This window comes from Mustela nigripes, chromosome 4 (assembly GCF_022355385.1).
Source record: "Mustela nigripes isolate SB6536 chromosome 4, MUSNIG.SB6536, whole genome shotgun sequence".
In the NCBI taxonomy this organism is placed as follows: Eukaryota; Metazoa; Chordata; class Mammalia; order Carnivora; family Mustelidae; genus Mustela; species Mustela nigripes.
In genome coordinates, this window is record NC_081560.1 from 19,363,909 (window position 1) to 19,380,042 (window position 16,134).

The 16,134-nt window shown below is 41.8% G+C and overlaps 1 protein-coding gene across 3 annotated transcripts in view; it reads left to right on the forward strand.

The window, feature by feature from the left end:
• The first annotated feature begins 1,099 nt into the window (after positions 1–1,099).
• The window catches only part of CHCHD3 (coiled-coil-helix-coiled-coil-helix domain containing 3), a 272,891-nt gene continuing 257,856 nt past the window's right edge, over positions 1,100–16,134 (forward strand). For 2 of the 3 annotated variants that reach the window (XM_059396389.1, XM_059396390.1), the window contains exons 1-2: positions 1,100–1,367; positions 13,019–13,088. In XM_059396389.1, the coding sequence (XP_059252372.1) occupies positions 1,287–1,367; positions 13,019–13,088 (151 nt within the window). In that variant the 5' untranslated portion in view covers positions 1,100–1,286. The remainder of the gene's footprint in view (positions 1,368–13,018; positions 13,089–16,134) is intronic. The other variant, XM_059396392.1, reaches the window with a different exon arrangement.

Consider the following 16,134-nt stretch of genomic DNA (forward strand, 5'->3'; position numbering starts at 1 on the left):
GAGGTCAAATTCTAAACTAGAAACTTTCTAAAATAGATTATCTCAATTTTGGTAGAATTTTAATTCCTCCATTAATTTATTCCATTTCTATCAATCACTTAACTTTTCTTTGCCTCATTGTGTTATGGCTTAACTAGCTTGTGTAACTTAAGTGGAAGGAGATACAAGAAAATGAATGATTTGCATGCTTGGTGCAAATAACTTATCGTCTGTGTTTTCATGAATGCAGATTTGAGAAACACAGTATTTAAACTTTCTTTTTTTTTTTTTTTTTTTTTATTTTATTTCTAAAAGATCTGATTTATTTATTTATTTATTTGTCAGAGACAGAGGGAGAGAGAATGAGCGAGCACAGGCAGACAGAGAGGCAGGCATAGGCAGAGGGAGAAGCAGGCTCCCTGCCAAGCAAGGAACCCGATGTGGGACTCGATCCCAGGACCCTGGGATCATGACCTGAGCTGAAGGCAGCTGCTTAACCAACTGAGCCACCCAGGCGTCCCAGTATTTAAACTTTCACTGTACAAAGTAGAATCAGTAAAACTAAAAACACTGTAAAAGTAAAAACAAAACTACATAGTACGTAGTCCTCATGAGATAAGGCCATAAGTCAACTCTTTTGTTTTTATTTTTTTAAGGCTAAGACTTAAAAAATTGTTAAATTTTGTCTCCGCTTTTTATTGTCAGAAATCTAGGTATGGCTTCATTAAGAGAGTGCACCTCCCTCATTAAACAAGGAGTTGCTTTAGAAGAGACCCTGTATATTTTAAATCACCAACCTAAGTTTCTACAACAATATTTTCAGAGTATGTTTTGTGAGAGAAACGAACTTCTCTGAAAGTCGCTGGGTTAGAAACCTTCGGGATAGGAAAGACCACATCTCCCAGAATGCCATGCTCCCCTTGCCCTCTGGATCGGAGGCGAGAACGTCCCAGCCACCACCGCTTGAAGAAGACTACAATTCCCAATACTTCCAGCGGCTGCGGAAGCCCTGTCAAACAGCACCTGTTGCCATAGCATCCGGGTCCAGGCCAACCAATCCGAGAGCCCCTACCGAGTAGGGGCGGGTCGTTCGTATCTCCGACCAACCGGAGGCATTTTTGTTGTGGAGCGTGACCGGAGAAGGCGGGAGCGGAGGACCGGCGCCTTCTCCTTGCTTCTTGGGGTCGTGGCCTTGCTCCCGCCGTGCGGGGAAAAGGTTCGGGCGTGTCCACGCGCGTGTGTGCGCGCGGGGCCTGAAGTGCTCGTGCGTCCGGGCTAGGTCTCTGCGGGCGGCAGAAGCAGGAGCCATGGGCGGGACCTCCAGCACCCGCCGGGTCACCTTCGAGGCAGACGAGAATGAGAACATCACGGTGGTGAAGGGCATCCGGGTGAGTGACAGTGGGCGGGCAGAGGGCCAGCACCCGGACTCGGACCCCAAACCTCCGACCTTCCCCGGACCCGCTCAGCCTGGTTCCCCCCGTCCCGGCCCCCAGGGTTGTCCGGCCCGAAGCCGAGTTCTCTGCAAAGAAGCTTGGAGTTTCAAGACTTGGGACATTCATTCAGAGAGATTTCCTAGTCGTGTGCCAAGTGCTGAGCGCTGTGCTGGGGGGGGGGGGGGGGGGTGCATTCCACGTCGAATTAGGCTCTCCAGGGGCTCGCAGTCCGGGTGGGACTGCATTGCTCCCTCCTTGTGGGACCTTACGGGAAGCCCCAGCCTTACCTTCTGTGAAATGGGGCTTGCCTTACTCCGCCTGGTTTCAGGAGCCCCCGCCCTCATTTTGCACAGGCCTCGCTACCTCTCGGAGGTGAATGGGCGTTCTGAGAAAACCTGCATCTGCGCTCGTCCGTTTCGTGCTTTCGCTCTGATACCACCCATGGCCACACGCTCACACGCCCCATCGACTTCTGCTTAGGGTGACTTCTGGCTTCTTTGCTTTCTTTCACTTGATACCTCCACTTTCCCTTGTCTGTGGCCTGCCGCCTGAGTTTTGGACGAGGCCCAGTGGCTGGGTGACAAGTGTCTGCCAGCCCCGAGAGGGCCCGAGACAGGCTTGCATATTTCAGACCGCTGGCGAGTTGTACAGTCAGTTCTCAGCTAGACCTTGCGGAGAAAGTTCTAACGTCCCCCGCATGTGCTTGACACATAAACTGAAAACTTGATTTTTCCCTAGGGTTTTTAGTCCACCAGCGCTAACTGCATTAAGGCATTCTTCGCTGCACCTGAATTTGGAGCCGCTCATTTTTGAAAGTATGCTTGAACCTAGGAAGTAAAGCAGTTTCACTTCTGAATGTTTTAGAACCTTTTGAAAATTTTTCCTCCTCTGTTATTAGACAACCACCATAAGTAAATGAAATGTGTAAATAATTTTTAGTGTCTGTTATCAGGAAATAAAACTTCTTCAATACTTAAAATGTTTAAAAACTTTTACTCTGAACCTGTTACCTTGAGAAGAATTTATTAAAGTTTCCTTAATAGAAACTCAGACTGTGGAACTCAATTTTTGGTGTGTGACCACCATTTCTTTATATCATATTAATTAATGATAGCACCACATTTTGTAATAGAGTGAGGCTGCATTACATTGTCGTGGTTTAGTTTGTACTCTCTGGAGTAAAATAAAAACTACTATAAACTCTGAGTTGCATGCAGAAATTTGTTTAACCTTGCCTTAGGTTTTGACTGTTCCGTACCTGAAGGTGAAAGACAAAAGTAAGGGAGACCAAAAGGAATTTTGGATGAGAAGACACTGGCCAGAACAGCGTATAAATCCACGTTGTTTGCCCTAAAACAGACACAGTGATGAACGCAAACAAAATTAAAATTTGGTCACAGCACGGACATTCATATCAAGTATTAGGTAATAAATAGGATAAATGACGATTGGGTAGCTCTTAGACCAAAATGGAGACACTGTTTAAAAAACTTTTTCTTAAACCTTTTGGGTAAAAGAAGCTGTGTCTTTTGGCCACTCAGCTTGACAGAAGTATTCTTTATTTTTGTCATTTCTCTCAGAGTACCTTTTATTTTTATTATTATAATTCAGGCACACACCATGCTTCTTTTGACCTCTGCGCTTTACTTTTCTTCAGGATACACCCTTCACCTGGAATGCCCTTGCAGGGTTCTCCCACTTGCTTCAAGTCCTTCTTTTTCAAGGTTGATTTGCATCACTGTGGTTCAGTTTTCTCATCTGCAAAATGATGGGGCTTGAGCGTTCAGGATCGCTAAGATCCCTGATCTTTCCCAGGTCTGCAGTTCTGTGAGTCTGGCAGCACTCTACATTTCTCGTAGCCATACTCAGCCAATTGCAGTTTCCTCTAAAGATGACACACTCTTGAATTATTGAGTACTGAGTGGGTCATCCTGGACCCAGCAAGTTCTTCGAGGTCCTGGACAAAAGAGCATTAGCTTGGAGTTAAACAGACCTCCGTTTAAGTCACAGATTAAACGTTTACTGTCTGCAGCTTTGGACAAATCGCTTCTTTATATTTGGTAAGAAGATGAGGTAAGGTAGCTAAAGCATGTAATATGTTGTAGATTTTTTTTTTTTTTCAAGATTTTAAAAAATTTATTTGACACAGAGAGAGAGATCACAAGCAGGCAGAGAGGCGGGTGGCGGGGGCGGCGGGAAACAGGCTCCCTCTTGAGCAGAGAGCCTGATGGCGGGGCTCGATCCCAGGACCCTGGGATCATGACCTGAGCGAAAGGCAGATTCTTTAACCCACTGAGCCACTCAGGCGCTCCTCGTTGTAGATTTTTAATAAAAAGCTGCTGTTGCGATAAGGTTCCTTCACATCCAATATTTGAAGATTCTCTGGAGATGCTATATAGTTAGTCTAGTGGCCAGAGCACTTGCTTTGGAACCTGGCCACCTGGTTTAGTCCTAGCTCTGGCTTCCACCAGGCTCTGTGGCCCAAGTCACTCTTCATTGTGTTTCTTTGTTCAGTAAGTCTAGATACTGTAGCCTGCTTGTGTTACATACATATCAAGCACTACTTTTGAGAAATTTGACATAATGTGTGCAAGCATTTAGTGTTCTGACAGGGTTTAGTACTTATATGAGTAGTAGCTATTATTAGAGTTGTTCAGAGGAATGGATTTATAAACTTACATTGAACTTAAAATAATTAAATAAAAATAAGAGCATAATGTGCTCCCATGGGCATATCTAAAGATGTGGGCTGTGAAATAGGAGTCCTGTGTTCTGCAGCTGATCACCTGTGTGATTTTTCTTCAGGCATTTTGTGTATTTTTTCAGCTGATCTTTGAATTTTTCTTAGCTCTAACCAGTCCTCTTGTTTCCCTCTGAGGCATGGGGAAGGATAAGCAACAATCTTGGTATCACAAGTGAGCCACTGTTTCTGGCCTAGGTGATTAAGACATGGTGCTGATGAGGCCCAAACTTCGGTGTTGAACTGCAGATAGGTTCGTTCAACTTAGCTGAAGAAAACATTCCAGATTTCCCCAATTGTCTGATATTGATGCCATCACTCATAAGAGAGTGTGGAGCAGCGATTCACGGACTCAGTCACCACTGGAAAACCAGTTCTGCATTCCACTGATAAGAATAGTAATTTCATCTTCATTTATATTAATATAGGAAGAGTAACATTTAGTAAGCAACATAAGGCTTTCAGTAACTAGGCTGTGTTTATTAATAGATAATGTTTTCCCAGATTTTTCTTGCTGAAAATGTCCTCAAGGGCTAGCAATTAAAGGACCTACTTACAATTTTAAGTTTAGAGTTTATTCTTACCCACCAGGTGTTATTTTCATGGTATTTATAGCGTTTTGTTTATTTCCTTTTTCCTTAGCAATTGATAGCAATTGATAGCTTTATCCACTTGCATAAAATCACCCATATTCTTACACCTGGTTCCAACTTCAAATCTGAAATGACTCATGGTTTGGATGAAAGGCCACCCTCTTGTCTTGCCTTCCTCTCCAAGTCTAAAATAATTTCTAGGGATAGAAAGACCAGGCATTTTCATTACTCACATTACATGTGCTTAATAGGATTTTTCTGAGCACCTGCTGTGCCTGTTTGGAAGGTATACTTACCACTCAGTTTTTCGCTGGTTTATCTGAAACATCAAAGCTGTGAGTGAACTCTTCCAGAGCAAATGTCAACTTCAATGACTTATCATTTTCAAAGTAATATTTATCGTGCTTTCCAGGCATAAATGAATCTCTGCAACTGGCCTTGAAGTTGCAAGCACAAATTCATAGGTACCATACATGTGGTAGTGCGGATACTCAAATGGAACACACCTAAGGCTTTGGGAAAGTATTGGCAGTTGAGAGACCCTAAATGAAAAGATTATTTAATGTGAGATGTTGTCGAGGATTCTGGAGAGTGTATATTAACAGAAGCAACAAATCCAGTCAGTCATTGGGAATGTTGAGGGATGTTGTTGAGGTAATTAAGCCAGCTGGTAGATGATTGGTCCCTTTCCAGTTTAGATTCTGTGACTTTCTCGGAGATAGTATCATGTTAAGCTTTCTAGGACTTTTCTTTTTAAAGCATCCTAAGATTTTAGACAGACAGTAGAAGTTCATTTCTAGTAAGTTCATTTGCAAAGTGGCAAATTACATACATAAGCTAGAAGTTAATTATAGAACTCCATCTGTCCTTTCCCCTGCCATGCCCTTAAGTAAGTATTTAGGAGTAATATCTTCCTAATAATAATGGCAGTTTTTGGAGCCTATGTCTTAAAATGGTCGTTAAAGCAAACCAGTACTCTCACAGAAGATGACCTATGCTACATGGAAGGAAGACCAAGTGAGAAAATGAGTCTGAGTCCTTTAGTCAGTTTGATTAAGGCATATCTGGAAGAGAAAAATATTATGAAGATGGGTATGTGATTTGTTTCTGTCTCATACGGTTCCAGAATTTACCTCTTAGAAGGGCAGCTTGGAAGGAGTTCTCTTCTTTTTCTCTGTTCCTTGGAAGTGGAAATACTTTTACCTCTTTGTCCCTCTTACGCAGCCTCCTGTTTCTGAGAATACTGGATTCTAGAGTGGTGGGTGATATGTTTGTGCTTATTTTAGGTAAGACCAGCCAAGGGGAGTGGGAAGATTTGAGTGGGAAGACCACAGCACATGTTGGTATGGTGAGTGGTACAGCCTAGAACTTAATAATAAGCCCCATTTCCTTAAGTTTTCCTTTAGCAGCAGTAGAGAATAGGGCAGATAATCAAAGTCAGTGGACTGAAGTCTGTGATGTTAGCAGGCCCTGGCCATCTTCTCTTAGTTATCTGTTAGAGTAGAACAGTGTTTCTTTTAGTTTGCAGATGATTGTAAATCTCTAAACTGTGGACTCTGCCCAGAACAATGTAATAAGCAGACTATTTTGCATTCAGCTGAAGAACCAATCTATATATCCCCGAGTCCATGGACCTTAGGGCATAATTCCAGAGTGTTTTGTGTGTGTGTGTGTGTGTGAGAGAGAGATAGAGAGAGAGAGAGAGAGAGAGAGATTTTACCATTCTTTGCTGCAAATACTTTTTACACATGGTATTTGCCTTGATGGGGAGTGCAGAGAGGTCTAGAAACCAGGTATAGTTGCTACAGATCTTTAAATAGGACAAAAGCTTTTCTAACAGAAGTACCCTGTTTAAGGAAAGATGTTTCCTGAAGAAGCTGCTTCTGTGGAGGGCTGCTTATCCAGTCCTTGCAGAAGCTTATGTTCTACCCCTGACCCTTCTTTGGGTCAGTTCACATCACAAAGAAGAGTTGTTCTGAAGCTACAGATTGTGTATGTAACCCCGACCAGCATGTCTAAATCTTGTCAGCTGCTTCATGAGTACCCCAGTTCACAGAGGAAGGAGATCAGGTGAGTGTGCCGGTCTGAACTCATTTCTGCAGCCAGAAGGTCAGCTCATCTGGTATTAACTGGAGATACAGAGGGTAACACAGCATGGCCCTTGCCTTGTAGCACCTTGGCTGGGAATGTACTGGGGATGGGGTGAATCATACTTGAAGTAAGCAGAGTTACTACTGTCGGCTGCCATAGATGGGCCTTTGCAAGGGCCTGCGGATCCACTTAGGAAGATTGTAAGGACAAAAGAGGGAGGTTGACTCTCCACACAGCCCTGCAGTATGTTTATCAACTCAAAAGACGAATTGTGCTCCTTCAGATGGGTACCGAAATATAATCAAAGACCACGTTGGAAAATGTTTTGAATTGCTAATAGAATTTAGTATTAAGTAGCAAGTTTTGAGGCATCAGGTAAGCCACAAAAGTGAAAGGAAACAATTAGTGATTAGGCTGAAAGAGACTCTGTAGCCAAAGAGCATGCGTAGGTAAGGATAAATGCGGAGATAGGGATAAAGGAGCACTTTATATAACCCTGCTGGGACGTAGGTAGCTGTTTCTGGCAATAACTGTAGCCCAGGCCTTCATGTACTGTGTAGCGAAGGGGCTCGGCACAAACTCGACAGTTGGTGGATGGACTGAGATGAACTGATCAGTCGAGGTCCCCATGACTGGAGCTGTATTGGTAGTATCTTTACCAAATGTATGTGTGGCATGTTAGAGTTTATAATGCACCTGCAATCCTCCCTATAACTTGGGCTTAGGTGTTCTTCAGTTTCAAACAAGGAAAATGAGGCTGATGGAGATGACTTCCTTAGGACTGTGTAGCTAGGGGGTGGCCAGGGCACTTCCTCCGTTCAGGTTAGCCTTGGATTTTGCTCTTAAGAAATGATATTCGAGGCTGCTTTAGTCACCGGAAGGAGTTTTATAGCGTTCATTTTGAAAGTAGCCATAAGTAATGGCAATATGTGAATTTTTTTTTTTTAAGATTTTTAAAAAAATTTATTTGACAGAGATCACAAGTAGGCAGAGAAGCAGGCAGAGAGAGGAGGAAGCAGGCTCCCTGCCGAGCAGAGAGCCCGATGTAGGGCTGGATCCCAGGACCCTGAGATCATGACCTGAGCCAAAGGCAGAGGCTTAACCCACTGAGCCACGCAGGTGCCCTGGCAATATGTGAATTTTGATGAAAAGTAGATGAAGTGGTATTCAGAAAAAAGGGTAGCCAGTCTCCAATACAGATGAAAACTTACAGCTAACACTTGACTTTTAGCAAACACGTTCACTTTCTTATTGGGTAGAATATATATTTAGTGTAGTTGTAATTCTTTGACTTTGGCCTGAACTATAGAAATAGAAATTAAAATCAAAATTATATACATATATATGTGAAATTAACTTTGCAAACATGACAAATTATAAACATATTAACTATGTAACATACAACAATAAGCAATATTAATTATGAACAATATTAACAATATAATAAATTATATTAAGTATGTAACATATACAATATGTTGTATATAATTGTATAATCCACGGCATATATGGTAGTATATGATACACAGTATATAATATGTGTAGTGTATTATAGAGTACTGTATTTTTTTTTTTTAATTTCACAGTTTATTACTCCTAAGTGGCTATACCATCAGGCAAGTCACTGAACTTCTTTATTCCTTATTTTCCTCTTTAAAACAAAGAGATTAGAATAGATACTTGCTAAGATTCCTTCCAATCTTCACATGGTAGGATTCTGTGCTTCTGAAGGAATATCTTGTTGATCTATTGAATTTTCTATATATCAAGAAAACTGATATGAATTAAAATAGCACAGCTAAGCTAATCCTGCCCTATGTGAAAAAACACAAAGACCGTGTTAAATCTCAGCTTCCCTAACTTTACTAGATCCATTCTCCTTTTAGCCAGACCTATGAATAGCCCATAACATAGCACAAATATCTTAATTACATAAGTTAAATTATACTATTATTATTAAAATATATTAAGTCTATGCCACAGTTTTCCTGTATAGAGTACTATAAAATGGCCTATGAATACATATGATATGTAGTATATTATATTATATATTGAATGAGCTTTAAAATCACTTTAAGATTCTAAAACTCTATACTTGATCTTAGCCAAAAGGCCGAGAAGCTATTAAAGATTCTAAAACTTCAGTAAGCCTCATTTTATCTCCTTAAGAGGAAGTGGATTTATTTTCACATAGGATTGTAGGGGTGTATTGTTTAACAGAGAAAGCACTGGACTAGAGATTGGGGGTTGCTTCTTATCCTGATGCTACCAGTAAGTGGATGTTACTCAGGACTTTTTCCTCATCTATAAATTTGAGAGGATTGTGGTCAATCTTAAAGGGTTTTTCCCTACGATGTATCTCAGCTTTGCAGATGAGTTTAAGCAGCAGTGTCAGTGGCTGTCAGTTGTTAGGAAAGAAGCAGCTGACCCTGACATCTTCAAATAGAAAGTTCCTTGACATTGTCCTTCTAACTTCCATTTCTCTTCCTAGAGGAGTCTTGGGATTTTCCTCCAAAGACCCCAGCTTTTGAGCTGTAGTCTTTCCATTAACCGTATCCCCTGCATTCTGGTTTTGGTCCTGAGATGTTAGTAACTGCTCAGGTACAAACTGTTTTGTTCACTCTTGTTATCACAAGGGCCTTGATTAGTACTTGGCCTGGTAAACATTTAGTGAATGATTGAGTAATATTCAGGAGCTCACAGTTTTGTGGAAAGGCAAATACTTGTTCTGTCGTGGAGTGCCATGTTGGGAGATTGGTGCAAGGTGTGGGGGGGCACGAATACGGGTAGCCTTGGGTTGGCAGAGTTGGAATGGAGTGGGGAGGTGATTTGGGCAGAGAAGGCGTTAGGATGTTTGAACTGGGTTATGAAAGGTGCTTCCCTCCCACGGGGCCAAGGGAAAAGGCAGTACGGCCATGTGTAAAAGCAAAGAGACAGCATCCCAAAAGTAGCTGGTATGGGTAGAGAACAAGGTATGAAGTAGTTAGGCAAAGGGCTGTGGAAATTGAGGTTGGACCATGACCAAATGATGAGGAAGTCTTGAATGCTGTGCAGGAGAATTTGGACTTCTCTGTCAACAGAAGGTATGAAGGATTTTGAAGCAGCGAGTTACCATAATCAGATTTGCATTTTAGGAGGATTATTGAGGGTACCATGAATTAGGCCAGGGGAAGGGGGATGAGAGAAGAAATGTGTTCTTTGAATATTTAGGGGTTGAGGAATTTATAGCAAAGAGAATGAGGGAGAACAAAGAGTCGAAGCCAAGTCCTTTGTTCTGATTTGGAAAGCTGCAAGGGGGTGGCGTCATTAATGAGTGAAGGAAAGCAAGAGGAAGAAGAGATTTTGGCAAACATGAATTCAGTTTAGGACATGTTGGGCTTGAGCTGTTTGTGGTCTGTCCAAGAGGAGGTGTCCTTCAGGCAGTTCAGTGTACAGGTCTAGCTTTTGGGACACACAGGTCTTGGGCTGGAGATAAAGGATTTAGAATGCGTTAATTGATGAACTGCAGTTACAGGTCAAGGGAGTGGATAAGACGACCAACAGGAGCACTTAGAGTGAGAAGAGAATAAAGGCAAGGAAGCCGATGTGGGGCCCTCTGGCTTTGAAGGGTAGGCAGGGAAGGGGAAGCCTGCAGCAAGAGAGTAGATATGGCCAGAGTCCGAGGGCAGTCAGGGTAGTGGGAGGTCAGAAGAGCCAGTGGACGGGTTTCCACAAGAGGACAGTGAGCAAAGGTGTTAGATACTAAAGGGAAGCCATGTAACTTAGGTGTTTTAGAAGTATAAAAGTTCTTTATATAAATACAAAAGGTTATTTGGTCACTGGTGACTTTTACAAGAACACCGCTGTGTTGGGGTATAAGCTAGATAGATAGTAGTGAATCAAGGAAGTGGAAGTGGGAAGGTCTCTGTGGGTGGAGGATAAGGATCGCCCAGTTACGTGGCCCAGAAACCTAGATGTCCTGATGACTTCTGCTTCACTTCCACATCTGATCAGACCCTGAGTCTGCCTGTAAAACAGGATACCTGAATGGAACCTTGAGACTCAAACTTCCTGGGTTTGAATCCTGGCTCCATTATTGATCAAATGGAAAATCCAGAGCAGATATATAATCTAGCTGTGTTTCAGCTTCTCACCTATACAGTGGCGATGGTAAAACTATCTATTTCCTATAATTGTTAGGGATTAAATGAGGAAAGTGTTTTGTTTAGTGTAATGTCTGGCACATAATAAGGAATTGGTGAATGTTAGCTATTTTGAATCCTAAGTATCTTTTGAATGTGTTCCCTTTGGAGTACCATAATAGTTTTTATTTTTTTTTTTTTAGTAACAGCTTTATTGTATAATTTACATATTATAAAATTCACCTCTTTCTGCATACAAAACTTTTTAATAAATTTACTGAATTGTACAACCATCAGCACAATCCGGTTTTAAAACATTCCCATCAAAGCAATAAGATCTCATATTATAGTTATTCCAATAAGATTATAGTTAAACCAATAAGATGCCCATTTTATAGTTAATCCCCATTCCTATTCTAGCCTTAGGCATCTACCTCTCTACTCTCTATCAATGCAGAGTTGCCTTTTCTGGGCATTTCATATAAATGGAATTATACAATATGTGGCCTTTTGTGTCTGGCTTTTTCCCCTTCACTGTTGTTTAGGTCTATCCATACTGTAGCATTTATCAGAACCTCACTTCTTTTAGCGCTGATTTTTATTCCATTGTATGGACACACGATGTTCTGTTTATCTCTTCACCAGTAGACGGACATTTGCTTGGTTTCACTCCTGCTGTCTTACGAATAATGCTGCTCTGAACACTCCTGCACGAATCTTTGTGTGGCCATATGTCTAATAGCTTCTTAATTGGTCCCTTAGCTTCCTTCAGGGGTCCTCCTGCTTCTGTTCTTGTCCCCCTCCGATCTGCTCTCTACACTGTAGCTAGAGTGATCTTTCTAAAAAGTAAGTCCGATCTTGTCACCGCCCTGCTTAAAATCCTCCAGAAGTGCCCAGTTGCCCTCAGAATCCGTTTAGACGGTTTCACTTAAAGGGTTTACTAGGTGTCTTCGGAATCTAAAACCGTATTTCCCTTTGCGCCCTCTCTCATGACTTCCGTCTCCCCCTCCTCAGCTTCCTGCTTCAGCCGTTCTCCCCGTTCATTCGTCGATGTTTCAGTCCTTTTCTTAGCCCCTCCTCCAGGTAACCAGCTTATTGAGGCTCCAGGGACATAATAGGACAGCCAAATGCTAGCTTGCACGGAGCTTCCTTTTGAGTGTTAAAAGGCAGACACACAAGACTGCCTCACACAGTGGCAAGTGCCATAAAGGAAGTAAAAAGAATGGTATGATAGTAACTTGGGGGCCGAGGACTCTCAGAGCCTCTGCCTTATTGCAAACTGCCTACTTGTTATCTGTGCTTGGTGTCTGGTGGTGGCAAGCCCGGTTTCTCATCTATACGGCCGTGTGTTTCCCTCTTCCTGGAGTACTGTTATGCTACGGCTTCTCTTCCTAACACCTGTTTATCTTTCCCAGCGCCACACCCAAAGCCTGGCTAGATGTCCTGTCCCTTCTGCTTTCTGTATACTTCCGTTCCAGGCCCTATGACTTAGGTGGTGCCCTTCCCATTACGTTCCACTGCCTGACGATTGTTTCTTCTACTCTACTTGAAGCAACTTGATGACTATGAAATACCCCAAGTCTAGCCTAGTTCCTGGCACAGATGTGGTGCATAATAAAATCTGTTGAAAGAGCAATTGTTTGTGATTAGCTTGAACAGGAGCGAGGGAAGGATACCATTTCCTCTGGGACTGGAGGGAAGGAAGAAGCTAAGACCTGTTGCTTGCAAAATTAATTTGTAGGATTAGGGGAGGAAAGTCGAAGGAGTTTTCTTGGCTTATGTTTTCTCAAAGATTATAGTTTAATGCACTGTACAAAATGAGGAGGGGAGTTATTTATAATGAGCAATTAACAGCATTAGAAGAAATAAAGGAATAGTGCTGTGGGGTGCATCTTGAAATCTTCAAACTGCTCTTCCTTGCTTCCAGTTTCATAGCTATTAGATTTCTTTAGGCCTTTTGTTATACATATTGATGTGGATGACTGCATTACTTGGATGCTGTGGTACCATTTTCTTTCTTGTTTTTTTGTAATTGATTTTGTTTTGATGTTGCCTTTTCAGCTTTCGGAAAATGTGATTGATCGCATGAAGGAAACCTCCCCATCTGGTTCGAAGTCTCAGCGGCATTCTGGTGCGTATGGTGCCTCTGGTATTTCAAAATTTTAATTTTAGAATTTTTAGTAGGAAAATTGAGAGATAAAAGTTTACTTGATAGTCAATTCTTTCATACTTCTTTCTCTCTTGTTATCTGGATGTTTGGCTTTTTATACGGAATTATTAGAAATCAGTACTAAGGTTTCTTTGAAAACATTTTGTAAGAAAAGGAGAATGAATTTACTGTTAAGCAGTCTTGGGAGGATTTTTTTCCTCATCCAGCTTCTGAACCCTCTATTAAGCTTTGGCAGGTTATGTCATATCTTTTGTGAAATGGATTACTTGTGGGAATATTAGAGACTTAGGAGCAAATATTTATACTAAAATGAACTCAGAAACAATTGATTTACTATTTGCAAATTGCAGACTATCTCCAGTGCTTTAATTTTCTAATAGATTTCTTCTAAGTTTATAAACAGTTTATTTCTCCTCCATCTTAATTATTGATGAAAATAAGATGTTAAATGACATTTATAGAGAATTATTAAGCCTCATTTTATCTGTGGATCCTGTGGGATAAGAAACGATCTCCCTATCCTTTGCTCTCCTCTACCCCATCCATTTATTTGTCCAACAAATATTTATTGAGCACCTGCTATGTGTCTGGTCCTGTTCTTGTTGCTGCCCAGTTTGATGGATGGACATGCTGTTTATTGGAGAAATGGTAATGAGAAAATAATCGAGATGATTAATCTTGGTCTAAGTAGTTTCTGTGTTTATTAGGAAGGGTGTTGTGTGGCAGATCTGCCTCCAGACTGAAATGCATTGAGAAAGATGGGATGCTGCCCAAATGCCATTCACTTGGGGACAGTTGTGACCTTACTAATCATGACTTGTAACCATGAATTGAGCTTCTGATATGTTTAAAGCAGAGGCTAAGAGATGAATAAGAAATAGTCGAGTAATAAGTCATGAATAAGAAGTAGTTCTTGCGCTTACGAAACTCCTTTTTCAGTGGGAGCTTTAAGAGGGGTTCACTGTTTATAACGTTAGAAAGTGACCACTCCCTCCTTGCTGGAAATCCTTTCTTTGGCTTCTGGACCACACTGTTGGTTTTCCTCCCACCTTACTGGCATCTTCAGCCCAGTTGTCTCTGCTGAATGCCACTAAGGAATCCCATCCACTTGTGTGGCTTTTGAATGGTGGTGCAGCTGTGTGGGACTCCCACAGTTGTATCGCTGGCCCTGACCTCTCCCTGAAACAAAACGTAGACAACTGCCTACTTGAAATCTCCGCTTTCAGATCCTCAACGTAACATCTCCAAAACAAGCCTTTCTGTTAAAGACTTGCTTTTCCGTGTCTTTCTCAGTAAATGGCACAGGTGGTCAAGCGCCAAATCTGGGCCCTGTCCTTTCCTTCCTCCTTACCTTAGGCCATAAGCAAGGTCTGTCCGTCTGTCTGCAGCACACATCTGAGTATGACCCTTTCACATCTGTCTTTGTGGCTGCAGTCCTGACACAGACAAGCAGCGGCTTGCACCTTGCCTTCTTAGGAGCCTCGTAACTGGCTCCCTTTTCCTCTCTCATCCCCTTACACTTTGCCATGTGATCTTGGAAATTGGGCCTTAGCAATCTTGGAGAAAAAAAATAATTAATCAGTCCGTGTCACATCCCAGTGGTGGCTCTCCATGGTACATGGACTATAATTTGAACAGCTTTCCCTCGCTTCCATGGAGGCACACCATGACTGGACTCTGGTTTTCATCTCATCATTTATCATCTCCTACCACCCTTCTTTTACTTGTGCACAGTGGCTGCCATCTCCACCAGAAGATAAGCTCCAGGGACCTTGTCCCTTGTCTGTTTGTTCACAGCAGAATTCCCAGCTCCTAGGATAGTTCCTAGTGCTTAGTGTTGAGTTACTTTAGGGCAGATGCCATATATATATATATAATTTTTTTTTTTTTTTAGAGAGAGAGAGCAGGTGCACATGTGAGTGGGGCAATGGAGGCACAGAGGGAGAGAATCTCAACCAGGCTCCACGCCCAGCATGGAACCTGACATGGGGCTTGATCTCACAACCTTGAGATCGTGACCTGAGCCGAAGTTGAGAGTCGGATGCTTAACCAACTAAGCCATCCAGGCACCCCCATTCTACATTTTAAAAATAGCTACTCCTGATCATTCTGGAATATAATTCTATAAATTTAATTCAGGTGATATTTATTGAATATCCACTATTGTGCAAATAATCAGGGTCTGTGTTTTGAGAGGACACAGAAACAGAAAAAAAAAATCTTTCCTTTCAAAAAGTTTAGGGTTTTTGGGCAGAAACAACTAAATATATAAGAAAGACAGAAGCATAGGGTTGCCTAGGTGGCTCAGTGGGTTAAGCCTCTGCCTTCGGCTCAGGTCATGATCCCAGGATCCTGGGATCAAGCCCTGCATTGGGCTCTCTGCTCAGCAGGGAGCCTGCTTCCTCCTCTCTCTCTGCCTGTCTCTCTGCTACTTGTTATCTGTCTGTCAAATAAATAAATAAAATCTTAAAAAAAAAAAAGGCAAGAAGCATAAGAGAGACCTAGACAGAATAACTTTTGGTGTATAGATATTTTTTTAAGTTGGAGTTTGATCTAAAATATGATTCGTTGTAGGTAGATTCCTTTTCTGCCTACTGTGTTGGGGAGAGAGGATGATAATGGTGATGACAGTGAAGAAATAATGAAGGAATAGTGATAAATAATACTTAAATAATGTTATTTGTGTGCCTGGCATTCTGCTAAATCCTTTATATGTCTTATCTCATTTGATCTTATAACCCTATGAAGAAGGGACAGTTATTGGACTGTTTTACATAGAAGGAAACAGAAACTTGACATGATTAATTTTCTTGCCCAAAGTCACAGAGCTGGTAGGCAGTGGAGGCAATGGTTGAATTCAACTGTCTTTGACTCTGAGCCACTCTGTTTTATTATAAGTTGTAGGACACTTTGCTAATTTTTATGGAAGGAAAGTGACAGAATCTAGATGGAGGGAAAGAGTGCCCTTCTAGTGACATGCTGTTGGAGTATAGAAACCACCTTCTTT